Genomic DNA, 26,007 nt, shown 5'->3' on the forward strand with positions numbered 1-26,007 from the left:
CAGACTTGCAGACCGCAGCAATGTGCGTGGATGGGGAGAAATTATGGACTGTGGTCATGTGGAGCATCCGGTTGTTCGCTACCGGATCCCCTGCACTCTGGAGAACAACACTCTCATTGTCTCAGTCTCGGTGGAACATTGCAGCAGTCTCAGGGGGCAATTGGAAGACCTGAATGTGCCAGTGGTTGACATGCAAGTTCCTATGGTAGATATGAGGCGGCCAACCAGAGCAGACACTCCCCAAGCCACACAAGCTGTTGATGCTGGCCCCAGTGAGCCGGTACAGAGGTCGTTGCGCTCGGACATGGAGGAATCTCAGAAGCTCAAAGGTCAAACGCAGGATGAGCCTCACACAACCGATGAGGAATAGCTCAACCGTCACTCTGTTTTTCGCTGCCAGGAACGCAACTCTCTGTTCGTCTCTTCTGCTCTCTTTGTCTGTTTGTTTATGTGTCCACCATGACGGTTTATATGTCCACCGTGTCAGTTTATGTGTCCACCGTGTCGGTTTATGTGTCCACCGTGGCGGTTTATATGTCTACTGTGCCGATTTAGATGCTGGCTATGTCGGAAGGATGGAAAGCTGATCCAATTTTGTAATGGTGTTGCTCTGAAAGGTCCATTATGGGGAAAATCTCTCTGGAGATGCAGGGCCACGGCCCTAATGTAAAATTTGCTGTAATTTTTGAATTTTTTGTAATATAAATAGCATAGTCTTACGGAGAAAAAAAAAAATTAATGAAAATGGTAATATTTATTATATATATATATATATGTTATTAGTGTGAAAATATGATTTATATTTTATTTTTATTTAATTCATATGTAATAGGTTAAATATGGTGTTTATTTATTGATATAGGAATAACTTTATTTGATAATGGATTCATTAGCTTAAAGTGTATATATACAAAGAGGGTGGATATTCATTTCATCTTTTATAAAAGACTCTTGTTTTTTCACATTTCTCTCTTACATCTATCTATATAGTATGTACATAATAATACAACAATAATCTTGAAGGTTCATATGTCTAATATTCCCCATTTAATTCGAAGGGGGTGTTTGTGAGTCCAAGCATCTTTCTGAACTTTTCAAACTTATCTTTTCCAAATGCTTTGGTTAATATGTTCGTAATTTGCTCATTCGTGGAACAATATCTCAAATGGATAATCTTGGCCTTTGCATGATATCAAATTAGATGGTGCTTTGTGTTGTATGTGCTTGATTCAATCATGGAACATGAGATTCTTAGTTAACTTGATTGCAAAAGTATTGTCAACTAGAAGAGGAGTAGAATTCACTCATCTCCTGCAAATCTTCAAGTATTTTCCCTAGCCACACAATTTCCTTTGTTGCTTCTAAAGTTTCCACATATTCTGCCTCTATTATGGAATCTGTTGGAACTGACTATTTGTGTGACCTTTAAGAGACAATTACTAATGAAAGACTCATGAGATAGCCTGAAGTTGACCCTCCATTTCCTTTATCTTGATCAACTTAGGAATTAGACTATCCAGTCAGGCCGAAGTCATCCACCTAGGAATATTTGATTCAAAAGTCTTTAGTTCCCTTCAAGTATTACATAACTCTTTTTGTAGTATAATAATGTCTTTCACAAGATTTTTGCACAAACCTAGAAAGAATCCAAAAATAAATGAGATATATATTCTGGTGGTGGTAAGGTAGGTAAGACTTCCCACAAGTTGTTTATACTTGGTTGCATCCTCAAATGTATTCCTTATTTTGATGTGATTTACCAATTCTGTTCCATTCCATGAGTAGAAAGAGGGTTGCATTCAGACATGCAAAACCTATTAAAAAATTCTCCAATGTACTTCTTTTGGGAGATGAATATGTACTTTTGATGTTGAGTCACAACAATGCCCAAGTAATAGTGAAGATGTACCACATATATCATCTCAAATCCTTTCTTCAACTCTTTATTGTTCCTTCTCATCAACATATCATCTACATACACTACAACATATACAACAAATTTTCCACTTTCTCGATAGATAGAGTTGCATTATCAAGATTAAAGTGATTGAAATTAAATTTCAAAAATGCTCAATTAATGTTTCATGCCAGGCTTGTGGTGCTAGTTTTAGGCCATATAAGGATTTGACAAGTCTAAATACATATGTTCTTGTCCCTTCACAACAAAGCATTTCAGCAGAGAGATGAAGACATTCTCTTTCAAGTCTCCATTTAAGAAATCAATCTTCACATCCATTCGATGAACATTCCTTCCATCTTGTATTTCCAATGCAACTAGGGTATGTAAATAGGGTATGGATGGTGGCCCATTTTACTGTGGGAGAAAATGTCGTTGCATAACCAATTTCTTCATTCTGTGAAAATCCTTTTACTATGAGCCTTGCTTTATGTTGGTTATGTTGTCCTTCTGTATTTTTGAGGTTGAGGAAGTAAACACATTGGGCAACATCAAAACCACTTTGGAAGCTGAGATCTAGCCCTGCGAGTTTGAGAGAGGGATCTCTCTATATAATTTAGCTTTGTTTTTATGTAAATTTTTAGGCTATCTATGATTGTACTTGTTTGTTTTGATTTATTGGTTTGGTTGATTTGAGTGTTATAATTCCATTGGGCTATGGAGTCTATAAACTTAACTGGAGTTTTGCATCAATTTTTAGAGGAGTTCTCACAAGACAAGCTAGGTTGCACTAACTGGATATTTCCAAAAATTAAGTGATTTGTGGAATAGCAAAAGTGTAAGGTTCAGTAGAGACCAAATAGAAATTAAGGATTCTTTGATCTGACTTCAGTGGAAAACATTAAAATTAACAACAGCCAAAATAGGGCGTTCTAGATAACGAATCCTATTTATCATAGTTTCTGTTGATTAATTCAAAATTTCAGAATAACAGAGAAAGGAAAAAACAGTGTGTAAACAAATAGACAGAAGAGACACATCACCATTTAGTACACCACATGAATCCTGTGAAAGGTCCCTGTTTTATTGATGCTCCAGTACTTTGAAAAATACAATATGCAACAAAAATTACATTTAGAAATCAACCATTAATACTTCAAACATTGAAGTATATATACTGATAATTACAAAATATCTCGAGATCTTTTGCTAAACTAATATCAAACCCAAAAAAGGAATTGATTTACAAAATACTCTCTAATAATCTCAGGAAAATCTGAATAAAAATTATTACAAACAATATCTACCAAAAACTTGTCAATATTTCCCAAAATACAACTAAGTAATAGGAAGTCTATATTATTTCTAATCTTATGCTCAATCTTTAAAGTGAATTGTTGATGACTATGGCTATTTCTAGATAAATCCTGCATAACAAACTAAAGATAAGATAATATCTCTAATTTGCCTGCAAGTAATGTGCATTCCAATCTGGAATTGATTTATTGATTGCTTGAAATCTGTTGTTTCTGGGAATTCTGGTGGTGATTGGGCCTTTGAATGTGCAATGTTGTTTGCCTTGTTGGCAGATGTTTGTGTTGTCCCTCTTGAAATCTGTTGTTTCTGGGAATTCTGGTGGTGACTGGGCCTTTGAATGTGCAATGTTGTTTGTGTTGTCCCTCTTGAAATCTGTTGTTTCTGGGAATTCTGGTGGTGACTGGGCCTTTGAATGTGCAATGTTGTTTGCCTTGCTGGCAGATGTTTGTGTTGTCCCTCTTTCTACTGCATTTTATGCTGAAATGTTGGGGTGAATATGCACTGTTGTCCCTCTTTCTACTGTATTCTGTTGTGAAATTTTGGGTTGAATATGCATTGATGTCCCTACTTATTTTGTTGTTATCATGTGCCTTGTCTTATCCATCATCTTTTAAATACTTTGTTTTGTCACAAAATATTTGGATTTAAATAATACATTTAAATAATATTTCCAAATATTTAAATGAAATTCATAATTCAAAATATTTATTATAATGATTTATGAATTCATATACTGTTTCAAAAATTCTTGGGTTGTTTTCTAAATCCATGTCTTGTTTCTCATTTTAGCTTCCCTGTAAATTTCCTTTTACTCTAAATATTTGGATGGATTTCCAAAACCATGTGTTGTTTTTTGTAAATCCATGGGTGATAAAACATTTGTGTTTTGGATTTTATCCCTGTCAAACAAAAATATCTTGCTTCTCTGTAAAAACTCATTTTTACTAGTCCTCTTACGTGTAAAACTCGTTTACATGAAGCGCTCTATTTTAACATACTATTGCAAAATCTCCCTCTTATTTTCTCTCATGTATTTATTTTCCTGCACCAAGGAATTTCTTTTGTTGCAACTGTAAAATTATTTTACTTATGTCATTTCATTTTACCCACTTAGCCATACATTACTTTCATGAACATACTATTGCAAAATCTCCCTCTTATTTTCTCTCATGTATTTATTTTCCTACACATGAATTTCTTTTGTTGTAGCTATAAAATTGTTTTACTCGTGTCATTTCATTTTACCCATTTAGCCTTCCATCCCCTGTCTCACCTGATCTCTTTAACTTAGCCTCCCATCCACAAAGAATTTATTTCATAATCACATTGAATTCCATTCAGCCTCCCATCCACAAAATATTTGTTTCATAATCGCATGAAATACATTCCCACCATATTTATAAAATTCAAACCAAAATTGTTAATGGCTTCCAGAGGGGGGATGGGCCCTAATAGGTTTAGGGGGAGGGGGTCCGAAATTAAGTGAGGGTGACATCTGTAAATAATGGTAAAAGTGAAAACCACTTTCCAGACCCCTCCTTTAGTTAAATGTTGAGGGGTAGAGTCAGAAACATATGCACAACCATAGATTATAATATGCACACATCTCGATGCTTTTAACTTTGGGGGTAAGTAATGCATGAGTGCGGGGTGGGACCTTTGATTACTTTTGGACTTCGGAATAAACGAATTTTTCATGTATTTTTAAAGTTTTGATTATTCATTTATTTTTGAATTTTTTTATACTTCGAAATAAATTATTTCTCACTTATGCCTTCTTATATGATTTCTGGTGCAGACTTCAACTTTCTCTTTCCTTCGATCCTAGAATTGGATTTGAATGAATAATATACCATTGGAAAGTTGTTTTTGAAATCTTTCTGATGAAAATACCTTTAGTTCGATCTGATCCAAACATTTACATGCAAAAATCTGCTTAAATATTGGTACTTTGTGTCTCTTTGGAAATAATTTGCAGGAGGAAATATTATTTACAACATCTCAAACATAATAATGATCAGCTATAATCAAGAAATCCTATAAAAATTATAGGACCCTAACAGGTTAAGTGAGCCATCTGATTCATACTTGTCCTTGAAGGCGCGTCTATAACATTGGTTTGGTTTCTAATGCAGGGCCCATCAACCTCCATGTCCTGTTATTGATGAGAACATTTACTCCTTCTGCATCACTTCTTTCCAGTTATCATGAGAATCAAATTCTGTAAAGGAAGTTTTGAAAGTTAGTAGATAAATTCAATTCATAATCATATGAAACATCCATATCATCTACATTGCCTGAATTAGAATTATCTACATCACCTCCATATTTCCTGGTGGAACCTTTGGTTCCTATCTTTCCAACCTCATTAGGATGAACACTTTCAAGTTTTTTTATGAGCCATTTTGATGTACCTTTTTGAGATGGTCCAGGATACTCCATTGATATAGATGGTGTTGCATCAAGATTTAATTCGTTAATCCTCTCAATCACATCATTCAAAGGATATTCCTAATTTGATGAAGTGGAAAAATCTTCATGAGGGGAATATGGTGCTTCAAAAGGAGATTATAGAGATTGATCCGAGATAGGTAACCCCCCTTTAAGATGTGGAATCTCATCATAAAATTCATGATATGTCTTTACATGAGTGAATAATCCATATGATCAAGTTGTCACTGAACAACTTTGTCATTATTTAAAGATTCAAGAAGAAATACATCTATGGAAAGAATGAACTTCTTGTTTACCTCATCATAAATATGATATGCCTTAGTGGTATATGACTACCCCAAGAAGATTCACTTTTGACTCCTTGCATCAAGCTTGTTTCTTTGCTCAAAAATCAAGGCATAACAAGTGGAACGAAAGATCCTGAGATGCCTAACTGAAAGAATGCAACCATACCACATTTCGTTAGGAGTTTTATTTATAATATCATGGGATGGACACCTATTTTTCACATATATTTCACATAGAAAAGCATCACCTTGAAACATCAACTTTACATTTTGAAAAACATCATGGAACAAGACATATTCAAGATAGTCTTAAACATTCTTTCAACTACAGCATTATGTTGAGGATTGGATGGAACTGTGGTTAGATGTTCAATCCCATGTTGGAAAAGATAGTTTTCAAATTCGTTAGATGTATATTCTCCTCCATTATCAGTATGAAGAGAGATAATATGTGATTGTGCTTCATTTTGAATCCATACATGAAAGTTTCAAATTCTTAAGATTTACCTTTTAACGAGCAAACACAACATATCCTAGTGCAATAATCAATAAAATAAATTATATATTTATTTTCATTAACAAATGGAACATGCATGGGGCCACATAAATAAAAATGTATCAATCCAAGTTTTCTACATGATTTGGAAATGAAATTAAGGAAGGCTTGTTTGATATTTTTCCAAGGCTACAAGCAACACATTGCTTTAGTTTCCTAGAAATAGTTGGCAAACTAGAAACACCATTCTTTTTCAACAAATGAAGGAGGTCATAATTAATATGTCCAAATATAACATGTTGTTGAAGACTAGATTGCAATGTGCCTTCATTATGATAAGAGAGGAATGTAGAATTCTTTGCATGGGTAAATTCCCCTTTCAACTTTAACAATCTTTCATCCCCCACTCCAATCATGAAAACCATGTTGTCATAAGCCTTCCTTAATTTAAAATTTTCATTAAACCTATGAACGGAGTGGCATTGTTGTTAAATGTGCATAAGTGACAAGAAGTTCATGTGTAAATATGGAAGATAGAGCATATCATGCATATGAAAATATAATAAACTTTCATCTTAGAAGTGGAGGTCATGGGCCATCATCCTTCAACTCTAGGTTGAAGAGCTTCACTTGTAGTTGTACTAGTTCCAGTTTTGAGTGTGATTCGTATAAGTAGTTTAACTACTTTAGAGCACCATAAGAATAATGGAAAAAATATGATGACTCACCTTTTCACTTAATGATGTTAGGGTATAAGATGTATTGTCTTTGTTTTCCTATATGGATAGCTCCTTATTAGATGTATGCATGTTAGGTCCTATATTCTCCTCTCCTTTTCCAATGGAAGCTTCTGCATCAAAGATATTTTTAGAGAACTCTTGGCATTTCTCCTTTCTAGTTTGCACCACATTGATAATGGATATGTGGGAATTCATTTTCACTAGTAGTCGCTCCTTGCAATACCTCGTCCTTCCTCACAATATGTAGGTGGAATCCAAATTTATAATTGAGCAAGAAATAAAACCTTGAAAATAACACCAATGAATAAATTTGGGAGAAATGTTATCCTTCAATTTAAAAGCTTCTCCATTAACTGATCAATCCTGATAAACGTGAGATAATTTTTAAGTTGTGAAGATCATTTTTTTTTTCAATACGAACAAACATATGGCCAATTGAAAAGACCATAATCTACTCTTGTGTAAAAAGTGTACAAATTTATATGAAGTACTTGTATGTTTTCAGTTTGTCAAAGCATCTTAGTATGGACCATACCAAGTCCACCTAGGAATTCACCTTTTGGTCCATGATCAACGGGCGACAGTCTGGTGGCACCTTGTGTGCGTGGTATTGGGTGGTTATGTCCCACAAGAGAAAAGAGTATGAAAATAGTAGACAACAAAATAGACGAGATTCTATGGAGAGTCAGAGATTGTATGTGAAGAGGAGAAGAGTTAGAGTTTTCATTGAAAAAGTAGGGTTTCTAGGTTGTGGGAGGTAACATTACATAGATAAAATTCAAGTCGTAGGAGGAGTAGGCTATGGATAAGTTGAGAGAGGGTTTCCATGGTGTGAATAACAACCAGATGAATTGAAGCACAAGTGCAGCTAGGGTTTCACCAAGAGAAATGAATTCAGGGCTAGATACATACATTACTATGCAAGATAATGGATAAAGAACATGACTAATATAGTAAAGTGGTGGGATAGGTCTACGTGGGAAGGAAAAATCTTGTGTGGAATCAAGGAGTCAGACAAAATGCTTAGCTTTGATGCCTTATCAGTTTGATGAATAAATCCATTTGACAGTTAATTCATTACCTCAAAGCTACATATATATAAAGGAGGTGGCTATTCCCTTCACCTTCTATGAGGGACTCTTGGTTTTGTTGGAAAATGTAACTATGTTTGGTCTTCATTAATGTACTTGAGTCATGATGTAATGTACTTGTCAAAAGAATAAAGAAAATAATTTATTATTATTATTATTGTGATTTATTAAAGCATGGGTTTCATGCTTGGGTCACCTTGTTTTAGGTCAAAGTCCCCATTGAGGACTTCTAGGATTTATTACAAGTCAATAGAGTCATTGTACTTTTAAAGAGACCCTTCTTAGACTTTTGAATCATGTAAAAAGGTTAAATATTGAGTCAAATATGATTTGTGTATCCTCCACACCATGCTGGCCTAGAAGAATATCAAGTCAGCCTAAAGACCGTTTTCGACCTCACATGGAGCCTATAAATACAAGATCATTGATTTCATTTGGAGTATCATTTTCTCACACAAGTTCGTTATCTCTTGTATCTAAGAAAAGGTGCGAAGTCTATTGTCGGGAAGCCGAAGTGAATGCGAGTTTGGGGAAGTCGAAGGAGAAACGAAAAATTGAAAATTTGGTGCTTCTCTCTTTCTATTTCATGCTCTGGATTGGAAGATCAAAGTCTCTTAAGTTTCGTTGTTGCCGGAAGCTGCTGCCTAATCGAAGTGGTTGGAAGTGGTCGAAGATCTAGTAAGTTGACTTGGTGTGGAGGCAAAGTCTGGTCTTGGTATAGGGTGAAGAGTCTTAAAGAATACTATTGAAAGGAAGAATTAGCTTGACTGGGTTTTCCCCTCGAGGGAGATTTTTCCCTGAAATAATGCCAATATCTTTTGTCTCTTGTTTTTTGATCTTCATGCACACATAATATGGTAATTGCTTGATGAAGGATAATATAATAAATAAGTAAAGAATCCAACACACTCATAAATAATTATCAAGAAAGGAGAATCAAACCCTAATATAACTGCTTTGATTTTCCAACATAGTATCAAAGATAAGGTCAGGAAGAGTCGAAGATCACTTTTTTGGCATAGATTCTCCCTCTATGATGAACTGTATAAGAATAGTTATCAACAATGCTAGAAGCTGGATCAAGAAGGTCATCTACTACTTAAGAGTCAAGGATTCTTGGTTGCTCTTACAGGTTCTCTTACTGATGACAATGCATGGATCATTGATAGTAGAACATCGAGACAAATGATAGGTGAAAGTAAACAACTTCATACACTATCAAAGGAGCCATATTCTCATGCAATGGAATTGGGTGACAATAAAAGCTATGTTGTTAGAGGCCTAGGATCAACATCGTTGAAACTGAATAATGGATCGAAGCTACATCTCAACAACATTCTATATGTTCTAGGTTTGAAAAAAGAGTTTTCTTTCTATTTCTTGTTTAGAAGATAAAGGGGAAATAATTGCTTTTGTTGATGAAACATATTGGTTTGGGGAAAAAACTCTAGTGTTGATAAAGCTAGGGTTATTAGATTTCATGAGTCAAATATTTGAGAAGTTCAAGGATTTTAGGGCTGAAGTGGAAACCCTAACAGAAATAAAGATAAAAACTATGTGTTCTGACAATGGTGGGGAATACACTTCTAAGTAGTTGATTGCATATTGTAAGGAAGTATGTATTAAGAGGGAGCTCATTGTTCCTGATTATCCAGAACAAAATGGATCAACTGATAGGAATAATAGGTCAATTGAAGAAGGCATTTGAACTATGCTACTTGTTCAAGATCTACCAAAGTTCTTATGGGGAGAAGCAACGACAACAATTGTATACATTCAAAATAGAAGTCCTCATAAGAGTCTCGATAATGCTACACCCGAAGAAATATTCACAGGAAAGAAGCTGAGTATGGATCACCTCCAAATATTTGGAAGTCCAACATATATTCATGTTCCAAAAGACATATACTATGAAACAGGACCTCTCAATACAAGGTTTTTGAAATAGGAAAGGTATGCTTTAAACATTGATTTATTTTGTTTATTCATTTGACAATCTACTACTAACATTGTCATGTCTAGTTATATTGAATCATAATGATTCTTGTTTTGGGTGATTAATCTCTTGATAAACATACCCACCCCACCCATATTATTAACTAATATTGTAGAACCCTAGACAGGTTCTGGAAAACCCTAACCGAAGGGTATGCTAATGTGAATGTATGAAACCATAAACTGCTTAGGGATATTGTGAAATTCTATTTGAAGTTTGATGATGTCATGTTTGGGATTTTGGTATGATCAGGAAAACCTAACTTGTTAGGGTTGAATGATAAGGTATAAAATCCAGAACCTTTGAAGTTTTGGTAATGTTGGGTTTGTTATGTCTCTACATTGAAACCCTAGCTCATTAGGGTTTGGTAGAATGTGTGAGAAAGGCCCTTATAATTTCTTAGAAATGATTTCCTTGGCATGGGTTGTTTTTCTAATCAAACCCTAGTCTAATCAATTTTGTATGTCTAACTCATATTTGTGAAGTTGGGTCTGATTAACGCATGATATGAAATGTCTTTGCATGATGATAAAATATAGGAATTTATAGATATGTCCTTTTGGTTGAAACCCTAGCTTGGTCAAGGTCAGATGTATTAATATTGTCGGACATATGATATGCTTATGAATGATTATGAATTCATAGATATGTACATTGACCTAGTCATTGATGGTCATAAGTCTTAGGATTTAATGTAAGTCCTTGTTTGAAACTCAAGGATGATGATTTTTGGAAATCTAGGGTTTGCAGTTGAATCCTAGTAGTAGTTACATTGTCTAGTATGTGTGATATAACAATATGAGATCTATTTATTTAATGATTTTTGAGATTGTGAAAATGGAATTCTAGGGTTTTGGAGTTAAATATTAGTAGAAGTAAAAATGTCTGATGAATCATTGACAATATGATAATTTGAGATTTGTGTAAGATTGTTGAAATATGAGTTTTCGATTTTATGGTTAATTGGAAATCTAGGGTTTTCAGTTAACCCTAGTGAAATATGGTCATGTTAATGACTATGATGTGATTGACTTTGATTGATTCTTTTGTATGAAATCTAAGATTTGTATGAAACCCTAGTGAGAAGTCTAACATATGAATTTTGAAAGGTTTTTTGATGCTTTATATTTGTTTGAACTATTTCTAGGGTTTGCTATATGTTGAAGTAAGGTATGTCATACCTTGGGAATAAATATTGAAACCCTAGATAGAATGAAAGTTGTTGTGAAATAGTCTAGGGTTTATGACAAAGTCCCTAACAAGATGTTGAAGAGTACACGTCTCTTGTTTGTAATTAATTCTAGGTATCTGATATGTATAAAGTTAAAATGATTTTGTGATTTTGATATGGCTAACTTCATGCTTCTGTAGATTTGATTATACTTGCTATCTAAGTTGTGCATGTACACAATATTCAATATGGTGAAGATGCTTGTTGATGTGATAAGCGTGATGAGGATAATGATAACTCTAATGAAATGGTTGGAATCCATGAAAGATTCTCTAATGTCGAAAAGAATAAGTTGATTTCCCTAAGGAATATTGCATAGAAGAGATATCCTTAAGATTAAGAGGGATTCCGAATGAAGAGATGCTTCCCAGTTGAGAGGGACGGCATAGCTTGGTGTTAATTGAAGAATGAATTTTAGAGGATCTGTTACTGCATGAAAAGTAGGAAAGGAAAGTGTATGATTGAGGTATCCTCTATCAAAGATTCGGTTGATAGTATTATTGAGTTGAGGAGCAACATCTAGAATGACCCCAGAGGTTTGTATGTGATTACGTACATGAGAAAGTATATGATTGATTTGAGTTGTGTTTGTATAGGTGAATCTCTTCAAGGTTTTGATAGCATGTTGGTTGCCGATCAGTTTGATCGAGGGATATTTTTTGTCCTTGATATGCTGGATCAAGGGGTGTTGAGGCTTTGTGAGTGAAGCATTTCCTAGGAATACATCTGGCCAACACTTTGTGTTGATGTCTGGGTCTTGAAGTTGGAAAGGTGGTTTTGGTTATTGAGCTATGTTTTGGATAACACACCTGGATTTTTGGGTTGGTGGTTAGCAAGTAAACTTGATGGTACCTAGGGGGGATGAAAGCTTGAGTCCATATTATTCCCACTTTGATAAATTTCCCTAGTCATGAATCTAGTTTGTCGCATTGCAGTGCCTAAATTAGTGAGGGACCACATGGATATATTTCCCTAGTCAAGAATCTAGTATGTGGCATTACAATGCCTAAATTGTTGAAATACCACTTGGATAGATTTCCCTGCTCAGGAATCTAGTCCATAACATTGCGGTGCCTAAAGTTCTTTATGGTTCATATAGTTTGAGATCTTCCATTGTATTTTTACATTATGAATATCCCTAGTTAAGAGGGAGTGTTGCAAAATGCAACTATGTTTGGTATTCATTAATGTACTTGAGTCATCATGTAATGTACTTTTCAAAATAATAAAGAAAATAATTTATTATTATTATTTATTGTGCCTTATTAAAGCATAGGTCTCATGCTTGGGTCACCTTGTTTTAGATCAAAGTACCCATTGAGGACTTCTAGGATTTATTCTGAGTCAATAGAATCATTTTACTTTTAAAGAGATCCTTCTTGGGCTTTTGAATCATGTAAAAAGGTTACATATTGAGTCAAATATGATTTATGTATCCTCCACACCATGTCAGCCTACAAGAAGATAAAGTTGGCCTAAGGACCCTATTCGACCTCACATGGAGCCTATAAATACAAGCTCATCGATTTCATTTGGAGTATCATTCTCTCACACAAGTTCGATATCTCTTGTAGCTAGGAAAAAGTGTGAAGTTCTTTTTTAGCTAGGAAAAGGTGCGAAGTTTGTTTCCGGGAAGCCGAAGTGAATGTGAGTTTGGGGAAGTCTAAGGAGAAAGTAAAAATAAAAAAATTTATGCCTCTCTCTCTCTCTATTTCATGCTCTGGATTGGGAGATCAAACTCTCTTAAGTTTTGGTATTGCCGGAAGTTGCTGCCTAGTCGAAGTTGCTGGAAGGGGTCGAAGATCTGGGAGGCTGACTTAGTGTGGAGGGGAAGTATGGTCTTGGTCTAGGGTGAAGAGTCTCAAAGAATACTATTGAAAGGAAGAATTATATTGACTGCGCTGGTATAGTGCCTATATCTTGTGTCTCTTTTTTTGTGATCTTCATACACACATAATATGGTAATTTCCTATGTTGCCAAGAAACGTGGGTTCGGGGACGGGTACGGGTGCGGGGATGGGGACGGGTACACCATTTTTCGAAACAGGGTGCGTGGGTTCGTCGGGGGTATATTATAATATATATATATATATAATATAATATAATATATATAAATATTATATTTTATAAATTATAATATATATGAATTTGTATATTTTTCAACTTTAAACAAGAAAATTAAAATATTTATGATTTAAACTTTAAATATTTAAACATGCACATCATTGAACATTCAACATTCACAATGAAATTTCAAAATTTCTAGTTTGATATCAAGTGCAAATTGGAGTTTACATATTAATAAGAATCATGATATATGTCCATTGTCATACTACATTCAAAATTTTTCTTAAGGCATCTCCAAACAAGAACTGAGAAATTTTAAAATACTAAAATAAAAATATCTAATAGTGAACAATGGCTTCCTCAAGCGATGCCATCAACATCACTCAGATCTTTAGTTAACATGCTCTCCAAGTAGGGATCACTTTCATCCTGAGGCTCTTGCTCATCCATAGCAATTGGAGGTAGCTCAATAAGGCCATCTAGTTGTATCTCCTCGTCCACACACATAGCATCGTTTGTGTATTGGTCCCATCCCTTGAAAGGACCCTCGTATCCAGGATCTTTTCGAGATATGGGACGAAGTGTGCTATGAACGTACACTAAGTTCTCTGCCTTCTTTGAGCCCAACATATTTCTCTTTACTAAATGGATAAAGGCATAAGTACTCCAATTCCTCTCGCAAGATGAAGAACTAGCTGCCTAGAATATTAGGGGAAGCCCATTAAATTAATTAAAAAATAAAATATAAAAACTAAAAGAACCCCATAGAACCCAAAAGAACCTAATTTTGGCATTCCAAGTACCCATCATGAGGGTTCTCCGTACCCGTCAGGACAAAAGAACCCAATTTTTTTTAATGAAGAACCCGGTTCTTCATAGAAGAACCCGGTTCTTATGGGTTCTTCTCAGAAGCACCCGAACCCGAATCCGGTACTTGGGGACGAGAACTCGGGACGGGTTCGAGAACCCCACCCCCGGGTTCGGGAACCCATGCAACATAGGTAATTTCTTGATGAAAGATAATATAATAAAGAAGTAAAGATGTCAACACACTCACATGTAATTATCAAGAAAGGATAATCAAACCCTAATATAACTGCTTTGATTTTCCAACAGGTTTTCCTCTTGAATATTTGTTACATCTACCTATGTAGTATGTACAATAATAATAAAACATAATCTTGAAGGATGATTTGTCTAACATTATTGACAACTATTATTTAAAATCACAAGTAAGGATAATGAGTGATATACATGGCTACATCATTTCTTAAAGTAACATATTCATTTGGGAATTTTTTTTAGTATAATAATCTATACATGTAATATATAGATGTTAGAGAGGGAAAGAGATATTTGTTTAGGCTAACCCTATTCTCATAGAAAATAGGGTTGTCCAGGTTGTCATTGGACAAATTTTTCGTCTCCGCAGCGGAAAACAGGGAAAATTGTAGGGCAATTAGACTATTAGTCTGATTTATAGGACGCACAATAGAGAAACTAAAGGGAGAGCTTGTTGGAGCCATAACTTGGAGAGTTTTTGGCCTTTTGGGAGCTCAAGAAGAATCTATCTAGGGGTTTTTGGACATTTTGGATTTAATTGTGACCTCTATTTGTTGATTAAAGCACATTTGAAGAGGCTTTTTGCAAGTTCGGGTCCATGGATGTATGGATCTATCAGTGTTATAGAGAAATGAGAGCTTGTTGGAGCCATAACTGTGAGATTTTTTGGCCTTTTGGAGCTCAAGAAGGGTCTACTGGGTTTTTGGACATTATGGATCCAATAGTGACCTTTATTTGCTAATTAGAGTACATATGAAAATAATTTTTGCAGGTTCAAGTCCATGGATGTATGGATCAATCAGTGTTTTGTAGGAGACAGAGCTTGTTGGAGCCATAACTTGAAGAGTTTTTAGCTTTTTGGAGCTCAAGAAGAGTCTATCTAAGGGTTTTTGTACATCATGGATCCAATGGTGACCTTTATTTGTTGATTAGAGCACGTATGAAGAGACTTTTTGTAGGTTCAAGTCCATGGATATATGGATCAATCAGTGTTTTGGAGCAGTTCTTGAAGGTGTTTGAGCATGGAGGTGGTCTTGGAGGGGTTTTCTTACCTTCAGATGTTTACTACAGCAGTTGTTACTTACAAGGTTCAACTCATTTATTCTTTTCTCACTATGTCTTGTTGAGGAAAGTTTTCTTTTGTATTTCAATGTGTTATTGAAGTACTTGTATGTTCATTTTCAGATGGAGTATTGGGTCTTTGTGGGAGACACATTTTATGTTGATGATTTCATATCTGACTATAAGTTGTCATGCTACTTATAGTGAGAGTTCTTTGCAAGAGAACATTTCCTTGAAGGGGAAACTAGCCACTTGTTTTATCAACAAACTTTATGTATTTTTTTCATTGAATATATGGAGCGGTCTAGCTATGTTGGCAGGCCCGAAGATGTAGTCGAGGAGTGGTGAACTTCGTCAACAAATTATTTGTTGTTGCTCTTCATGAATGCTTGTATGAGTTAAATGATGAGATGTTGCTTATGTTTTAAGTTTACATGAAAAACTAACTCAAAGTCCTTGAAAAGACCTTTGAAAACTTGCTTTGTCATAAGACCCATTTTTCCTTGCAAAGCGTCAAGAGAACAATCACTTTTTAGAAAGAAGAAGTTCTCCTCGAATTTCAAATCACCACATGTACATGCAAGATACAATATTCATGTGGAGAGCCAACTAGTATCGACTCGTCAAGGATAGAAAATCATTCACCATCAATGTGCACAAAGGCAAGTCAAAAATTTCGCCAGTAAGTGCCAACCAGGCCAAGAAATTGATCAGTTCCAACAAAAAGTATATTTTACTATTTTTGAGAGAAAATCAGTTCATAGAAGAGTCTGTAGGAGGTAAAGTATCCCTGGATGGGTGTACTAACAAATAGAAACAACTGGAAGAGTTTTTATAGGCATATAGGGATGTGTTTTGGGAACCTAAAGGGTTACCACCCAAGAAGGAAGTGGAGCATGAGATGTAAATATTTATGGACTCCCCATTGCAAAAAATTGGGCTATACAGGCACTCTGTTATAGAAGCGAGGTGAAGAAACAATTGCAAAAATCAATAGAACAAGGTGTCATTTGAAAAATTCAATCACCATGTGGGTCACCCATCATCATTATGCCAAAGAAGGATGAGACTGGAAGATGCGTATTGATTACGGGGTGTTGAACAAAATCATGCTCAAGAGAAAGCACCCCCAGCCTAGGATAGGTGATTTGTTGGATCGGTTGCAGCAAGAAAAATACTTCATCACATTGGACTTCAAGTTTGGATATTACTAGGTTCGAGTCAAATAGGAAAATACCTTAAAGACGACTTTCAAAACCAGAGAAGGGTTGTATGAGTGGTTAGTCATGCCATTTGGCCTGTGCAATGCAACAAATACATTTATGGGGTTAATGAATGATATAGTGCGCCCTTTATAGATTCATTTGTTATTATATATTTGGATGATATATTGGTATATAGTGCTACCTAGGAGGAGAACATCTCACATTTGACGCAAGTGTTGATGACATTAAAAAAGCATCAACTGCTAGAAAATCTCAAGAAGTGTGAGTTTTCACAACAGCGTTTGGTGTATCTGGGCTATGTAATAGGTGGAGGAGAGATGAAGATAGATTTTGCCAAGATGGAGGCCATCATGAAATGGCTTGTGTCTACTTATGTTTTTGAGGTTAGGAGTTTCGTTGGGGCAACACAATACCTGAGGAGATTCATAGCCTCGTCTTCAATGATAGAAGTGGCACTTCGCACCATAATAGCAAGTGGCAAGAGTTTCCAGTGGGGAAAGGGTCAACAGAGGGCATTTAAGGAGCTAAAGAAGAAGTTTAGTCAAGCACCAATTCTGGCATTACCAAAATTGTAGCAGCCCTTTGAACTGGAGACAAATGTGACTTGGTATGTTATTGGAGTGGGCTTGATGCTATAAAAGCTTTTGGAGACCAAAAGCCTCACAAAATGGGGAGGTGTGATCCAGATTGGATCATTATGTTGTTTTTCATCCATCTCGATACTTTTAGAGTGGAAAAAGTGGAGGAATCAATTCACAGGACCATTTTTACCGATGGCACCCAATTTGGCAAAATTGGGGTTTGAAACCGTCCAAGAGCATTTTGAGGCATCAAACGACGTTTTTTGGGTTTAAAACTTTTCCACTTTGGCACCACACATTTTTTCATATTTTGCAGGGATAGGGCTTTCCAACAATGCAAGAATCATTTTAGTCGGAGTCCGTATGCAAAAGTTATGTCACTCAAAAATTGACCTTCTTGTTTTCACCACCATAATTCGAGAGGATGCCACATCAGCCCCCATTATTCATGGAAAAAAGGTTAGCCATGTGATTATGATGAAGAAGACTCTAGGAGAGTTCATTTTGTAACTCTGGTTAACAATTGAGATAGTCAAACCTAACCACTAATATATTGTCAAACTGTGTTATAACCGAGCCACTTGGAGGAAAACGAGTTCCATTCTTTTCAAGTGCATTTGTTCCATAGATGAACAAAAATAACCAAGAGAGATAGGAGATAGAGAACACACAGAGGATTTGTGCACTGTAGTAGCCCATGGTCCACAAGCCATACTTCTTTGTACTTGTAGCCATTTTCTATTCAAAGAAATAGAGTAGAGCGACCTCACCTTCTAGTTGGGTTTTCTCCTGAATGGGTTTCCCAAGTCATATATTGTGTCAATTGTGGTTTGTGAGTTTTTATTTTGATTTTTTCTATTTTCTATGTAATTTTAATTTCATGCATATGCAATTAACCGTAATTTACAGATCCAAAAATCTAAAGAAAAATAAAACCCTAATAGTGTAGATTTCGGATTTTTAAATATAGTGTTATCAGAATTATTCTGACAAACTATCCAATGGAATATCCACAACAATTTACAGATCAGTAAGGAAGTGAACAAGTGTTGAGATCACTTGACTTCTACGTCAAGGTTCATCGAACTTCAACCTTGAGGTTTGAAATTCGATGAATCTAAATATTTTTTTGGGGATCAACAAACCTCATCAAACCTCATGGCCATTGACCAAGTCCATAGCTCAAGCTCATAACCTCATGTCACAACTTAAATTTGTAATTTATCCTTGCAGTTTCTAATTCCATGATAGCATTTTTTAATGTTTATTGATGTTGATTTCTTACTAATGTGTGTTATACTTCATTCTAAAGTTTTCTAATATATATATATGACAAATCTAATGGTGAATCTCATCAAAAAATTCAAATGTGCACTGAAACTAATCATTGCCAAACTCGAACTTGAACCCGAACCATGTAATTTTGCTTGACCAAATTTGGCCAAATGGTAATCGAAGATATTTTCATGGTTGGTTTTCCCACAAGGGTTTTCCAGGGAAAAAATTGTGTTATGGCTATGTTGTTTGTCTTTCTCTCTCAAATTTTGGTCCTAATAGTGGTATCAGAGCTAGGGTTAATCTGAACTCTCTGAGGGGAATGGTTTAATGTCAATGTTGAAGAAAGATGGAGTGTCGCGGGACACAACTTTCAGAGTTCAAAGATAGGGTTAGTCCAAACTCTCCATGGTGAGTGTTCTAATTTTGGTGCTAAAGAAAGATGGATTACCCCTTGATATGGCTATTGGAGTACATAGGTAGGGTTTCAATAGAAGAAAGCCCATGAGGAGTAGTTTTGAAAGCGTGAGAGTGAGTCTCTCACAGGAAGTTTTCAGTACCCAAAAAGCAACCACAGGAGTCAAAACTAGAGATAAAGGTTGAGTTGGACTTGTCTATAACTAAGGATTTTGGTAACATGAGGAGAACATCGGCTGTGAGAAGGTGACAAGATGGAGACATGAGTGTCTAAATAACAAAAAAAAGAAAATACTTTGGAGATGGAAATTTTTAACATGTAAAGGGGCATACCATTGTAACAACTAGTGATGCATGCACACCCTTGGTGAAGTGATGGGGGACATATGGGTTTTCCTGATTGAATGTGAAGAATTAACCCAATTCAACTTTAAAGGGGGGTTTGTTAAGTAAACTTTACTGGGTGATAGGGTCAAAGTTGTTAGATTTACATTACATGGTTTTTGGGCACATGGCATTGGTGACATGTGGTATGTTCTCATAGTGTTCCATGCAATGAAGCCTATAAATAGGCTTGGAATCATCCATTTTAAGGTGCCTTTTCGCCAAAAGTATTAAATTTTTTATGATATGGTTTTTACTTTGGATAATTTTTTGTTTAACTACATGTAAATGTGTATATGACTGCAGTTAGGTATGCACATCCTTGGCGGTCTAGAGTTATAGAAGGGCATACTAGTTTTATCTAATTGATTCTGAAGAATTTGCCCAAGTCAAGTTTAAGGGGGGGATTGTTACGTAAAATTGACTTGGTCATAGAGTCAAAACTGTTTAGGCTACAATCATGGTTTTTTCAGGCACATTGTTGTAGTGACCCATGGTATTGAGACCATGGATTACATGTAATGAAGCATTTAAAAAGTTTGGAATGCTTCATTGCAAGGGGCCAGAAGTTAGCAAAGTGTTGGGTTCACTTGGTTGTTGGTTTGGCCAGATTTGGCCAAATGGTAATCAAAGATATATTCATGACTGGTTTTTCCTGCAAGCGTTTTCTCTCACACTTTAGTCCTAACACTGACTACATATTAAGAAAGAACATCAAGACGGTAAGTAATATGCAGTGGCACAGACTTTTAAAAACACTTGTGAATAGACACAAGCTTATGGTTTAATGACAAAGCAGAGAATTCCCATCTAATGAAAATTCATATTCAGGTCATCATACCCAAGTCAAAAATAAATATTAAGTTCGAAAAAAAGAACTTCACAGTTAACAGTACCAGCAGCAGGTTATCATAATAGCAACTTCGTTGTCCCAGAAATATATATGAAATGAATATTTTAGGAGCATACTGTTAGATGATCTACAGCAGCCATAGACAACACCAAGTGCAGTAACATAGTTAATAAGCTTTGCTTGTGGACAAACTGAGGCAGATGCAATATCTCACAGGGGTTTAACGAGTCCATAAGATAACACAAAACTCGCATAAGCATTGCTATGTGATGATATTCAAGAAAAGTAATCAATGCTGACTTAATAGAATAAGTAACAATACTTGGGCACATGCAGATCTACAAGGAAGAAACTAATCCAATAACAATGATAGTGCCACAGCGTTTAGAAGCCATAATTCTCAACCTGTACATGTTGCTTTGATCTTCAAGTACTGAATTTCTAGCAATTCATATTACACTATCAAGTGGACAGTTGGTTAGTGTCAAAAGATGGAAAGTATTCATTTCAAAATTCTTGGCTTCCAGTGTTAGATGTGAAACAAACAAGACTGGTGTGTAGTGCTAATATATTATGTCCTTTGTATTGTGACTATCTAGTCAGCAGAGGACCAATAATTCCCACGAGGATCAACTTCTCTAGCACATAGAGCAATTCCATTAAATTTGTCAATCGAATAAAGATCATTAGAGACAAGATCAAAATCATAACTCAAGCTACTGCTGCCTCTAAGAGAAACAGAAAAGGAGGATTTATTGGAGCTGAACTGAACACTCAATCAGCAATATAGTATTTATAGGTTATCACCTAGGCTAAGAGTGAAAAGTTGCACTATAATTTTTGTTATTTGTCTCGAATTCCCAAAATGTAGAGATTTCAAACTGAGTTCTCTATGAAGTTCCAGAAAAATTAAATCCAAAACAAACACACATGTTTAATACATCACCCAACATTCAGTTCAAGAAAGTAATGTGCATGAGATTTACATTTTGGAACTTCAGTATATATTGCTGCATATCTCCAGACAAATTCAATTAAGCAATTATAATTCTCTTATTCCAGGCAGGATGTGTTACATTTTGAGTCCTACTGACGTAGCAGAGGATGGCATTCATAACAGCAGGACTAACAATAATATCAGTGGCACAAACTTATTCAATGGTATGATACCAGTTTCACACTTTCAATATTATAAGTTAAACCCTCACATGCATTTCTGAGCACTCGCCTAGAGTAAAGAATAACATGATGCTACAGCAGACACCTAAATTTAACTCCAATGACACATGCTGCCTAAAGAAATTTATTCCATCACACCTCCTCCCCTCAAACGCCTCTCCCTAATCTGCATACCAGGGAGCAAGCTATTCTTGCTTACTCCATGAGAAGTAAGATCAAAATAATTACAAAATACAGTAAGCATATAAGGCAGCCATCCTATTCTGATACTTAGAATGCCACCACTTCAAATCATTTCTTCCTTTAGTTTAATCAAACAGCTCCCAGTTTGCCATGGAAGATGAAGTGGGAGTTGGAGGTACCGGCTCAAATGTTTCCCACTTTGTTGTCACCACAACAGGGTTATCCAATAATGATCTTGGCATGGCGTTGCGAACCTTCAGAGCATCCAAAGTCTCAATGCATTTTTGCACCCTTCTAACCTGCACACAATTTCCCATTGTTTCAAGAAGCAATCTTAGAGATGATTTGTTAGTTTCAGAAACTCATTCAATATCAGACCCTTAAATATGTCACTTCAAATGACAAGTTTGCTCTCATTTTAGCTATAAAAGGCATACACAGTGTATTGTCAGCTTTAGCATGGACTTGAAAACTAATAATCAGAAAACCATGTAGCCAGGCCAACCATAAGAACAAATGTCATTTAAAGCTATAAAATGGGATCCACATAAAAGAAAGACTACAAAAAGTTTTCCTATCGAAAGATAAGCTATACTGAAACTATATATGTTAAAAGAAAAGCCAAGGTGACAATGATCACTCCTGTCATTAAGAGCCAGTGGTCTTGGCAGGCAGGTATAACTTCATACTATGTGAGACACATTGAGTTCACAGGCTACAGTTTTTTTTTCTGTGGTTCACAGACCCCGGAGATCAGTGACCACTACATCTATGGAATATTTGTATCAGGCAGATTTACCTGAAAGGGATCACTTCCTGCCAGCTCAACCATAGAATTGAACCCGTGACCTCTCAATAGCAAAGGTGCTTAAACGAAGGGGACTTGACCAATTGAGCTAACCCCAGGGCTATTTGCAGGCTACAGTTCCATGCAAAGAGTGTAAAATTATCCATGAAATCAAATGCCAACACAATCAAATTCAAAAGGTCCAGGTCTGCAGTAGGTTTTTGAAAATAAAAAGCATATCCAATTTTGGGACAAACATGCCAATACTTCAGGGCTTCTGCAATGAAGGAAAGTCAAAGTCTACTACAATAAAATTCAAGTGATCCAAACATTTAGCAGGAACTCAGATAGAGAAATAGAGGAAGGACAATACTTGGCATTTGCATAATCATGTTTTAAATTAACTAGGATATGAAGAAAAACAGTTGTCTTTGATATGAAAATAATTCGCTACACTGAGATGATACCCCATCACTAAAAATGAGTCACTGATATTTAGCATCCCCTTTAAAATTACCTTCTATCCATTCTTCCATCAACTTTGGACTTGAAATATAGACTATTTTATGACATCAACAATCTTCCATGAAAACCAATATAAAAAATTACAAAACCTTTCAAGCAAAGATCTGCAATCTCAAAGATGGGCCATTTATGAACGCAAAGATTCACAACAACAAATAAATTGCAGTTATTCCTGAAATCTGGAATCCTAGTTAAGACAAGTTTAGAACTAGAGTTACCTGTAGTCTTCTTTGCAATTTCACATCTCCATCAGCTGTAATACCATCTAGTTTAACTAGCTGTCTCATGAGCAACTCAGTAAGTGACGCTATATCAGTTTCTGCTACTTTCTTGCGACTGTTGACAATTCCTTCAAGAGAAGAGACCTGCAAAGTTCCAAACGAAAATTCTAGAGATTTAGTTCATCCAAACAGATCAGATAGCCTACATATTGGGCCTATAAAAAAACGAAAAAGAGACATGTCATTCATGAATGTAACTTGCTAACGAGGAAGAATGGTGAAGTGTTTAATGAAATACTTTTAGTTTCAATATAACAAGATTTCACGAAACTTCCCTTAGGCTCTCCAAAAGATTTATGTGTGCCCCAACGCGATATCATGTATCACAAATGAATGAGACAGGCGCGAGTGCCGAGCATATTGTTACTCCTCAGGCCCCGACACCTAGGTCAAAGAAGTATAGTTACTCCTCAGGCCCCGACACCTAGGTCAAAGAAGTCTGCTCGATGTAGATCAGCCCCTGGGGGTATGTTTCTTGAAGCACTTCTAACCCCCAAAAAGGTTTAAATTGGATCACGCACAGACCAAGGCCTATCCTTCTACACAGTATCGTGTACCTTGAATTTATACAAATGTCTTGAGATTTCTAATCTAGGGAAAATGCATAACTGGTATGCCATTCCTGGGATGCAGCCAGTGACATACTATGATGGGTGACTTTCGCCGGAAGTCCTCGTGTTACCAGATACAATTTCCAGGGTGACAATTAACACTGCGATTCGTTTTGATTGAGCATTTTGCAATGAGTACCAAATGGACTTGGTCATTAGTGAATGCTGTTATAATTGATGGGTACAGTGAATGACTTGAGTACTCCACTCAAAAAGGATATTTCAGGGTATGCAATTTCTACAGCTGGCCTCTTAACAACAGAAATGTTCAAAAACATGGTCAAGTATAAGCAGCATCACATATTAAAAAGACCTCTAAGCTAAATAAGAAAGGGTAAAAGGGTTATGAATTGGCCTTACCTGGTCTGCAAGTTTATCCACCTCTCCACTAATTTCAGTTATTGCTTTGCAAGCCATTTCCATTTTGGCATTTCTCTTCATTTCTATGTACTTCTTTTCCCTACTTGAGGGATCTTCGATCAGCACAATCTTAGATTTATCTTTCACCCCTGTTATATCTAGGAAATCACTGCTATCTCGCTCTTTTCCTCTGAATATAAGCCTTTGTTCATGGGGCTGCAATCCTGTCTCTATAGCAAGCAATTTCTTCAACTCACCTGTCAAAACAAAAAAGATCAGGAAAATAGGCTCAAACATGTGGGTATGCACCAGACATTGTTGAAACTTGAGACTGGGAACGAAAAAAAGGCAATCGAAAAGAACTGAATCAGAATTCTCACCAAAAGTAGTCTCCAGGTTAATGGAAACTTCAAGCTTAATTGAACCATAGGTAACTCTCAATTTAACATTGGGAGGAGGCTTCAATGTGGAATCGGCATTGGGATCTCTCTTCTGAACCAGCATTCCACCAGGTCTCATCTCCCATTCTATGGATTCTGCATCATTCTTCACTGAGCTCTCACCCAATGGATTCTTAGATCCTCCTCCTTTCTTCTTCAACATAACGCTAATGCTGATTGATCTTCTCCCAACGGATCTGCCCCAACACGCCAACTTCAAGTTGATTTATATCATAAACTCATCATTCTCAGCCTGCCAAGATAAATGTCATTCTTCCAATGTGGGCAATCTAATTCATTCATACTAAATTATCATGTGGGTACCCTTCAAATGTAGTTTTGTTCCTACCCTTCTATTATTTGGCATTCCAGACACTTCCAGATTCTGCCAAAATGGACACTTTCGTTCTGATTTCCTCACAGAGAAAGCTCAAAATGCAGAGTGCAGAGCAGAATATATGAATCAAGCAGTACTAAAACTAGTCAAATCCCAATACCACTAAAAACAAGGTCCATTTGCCAAAAATTAGTATAACAGCTATCAGAGTACATGGCCAAACTGTATCCCACAGCAATCAAAATTCCAAATGCCAGGACAAGTATTCCTTCACATTTTCCTAGCATCCATATCAGAAACTCGGACCGCTGGTATATGGGAACCCCTTGACACGTGTCTGTGACATTGATGTTGTTACGGGCAGCTACAGATTTCAGTTGCGCTGTACTCTTCCAATTGTTTATTTTAGTTGGAAAGCTTTCAATTTGTGTTTGGTGTCCAGTGAATTGTCATATATTGTGTGGTCATAGTTGGCCAAATCCAGCCAAGATTTTTCAATCAGTGTTGGGATGATGTGGATTTCGATTTTGACCCGGTAAGGTTCAGACTTCAATAATGTCTTTTTCATTTGGCATTACTTGTCTTTTTCAATGTGGTTCAGAAGGTTGGTGGATAAATTTTGATCATAGTCTTATGTATTTGCTAATTATCAATTTAGTTACAGTGGTCCCCGTTAACTTCGGGTGCTGAGCTTTCTTATTTGGAAACGCTTATTGGAGTGTAAATTTTTGTGTAAATATGACAGTATTTTGAGACTTGTTTGTGGGTGTAAAAGTTTGTGTTAATTTTTGAAACTTGCTTTTTGGAAATTTGTATCCTATCACGTAATTTGGAATGTAGGTAACCTTATGTATTTGCTAATTATCAA

General features: G+C 35.9%; 1 protein-coding gene across 1 annotated transcript; it reads right to left on the reverse strand.

The window, feature by feature from the left end:
• Window positions 1-21,470: 21,470 nt before the first annotated feature.
• Window positions 21,471-25,430, reverse strand: LOC149227662 (BAG family molecular chaperone regulator 1-like). Its single transcript, XM_089377854.1, has 4 exons — window positions 24,743-25,430; window positions 24,363-24,619; window positions 23,329-23,475; window positions 21,471-22,097 (listed from the first exon to the last, which is right to left on the reverse strand). Exons 1-4 carry the CDS (start codon window positions 24,963-24,965, stop codon window positions 21,924-21,926), a joined length of 801 nt encoding a protein of 266 aa, XP_089233980.1. The 5' UTR covers window positions 24,966-25,430; the 3' UTR covers window positions 21,471-21,923.
• Between the last annotated feature and the right edge of the window lie 577 nt (window positions 25,431-26,007).

This window comes from Pinus tabuliformis, chromosome J, assembly GCF_031772625.1.
Source record: "Pinus tabuliformis cultivar Carrire ecotype Pingquan chromosome J, CPIR1, whole genome shotgun sequence".
Lineage (NCBI taxonomy): Eukaryota > Viridiplantae > Streptophyta > Pinopsida > Pinales > Pinaceae > Pinus > Pinus tabuliformis.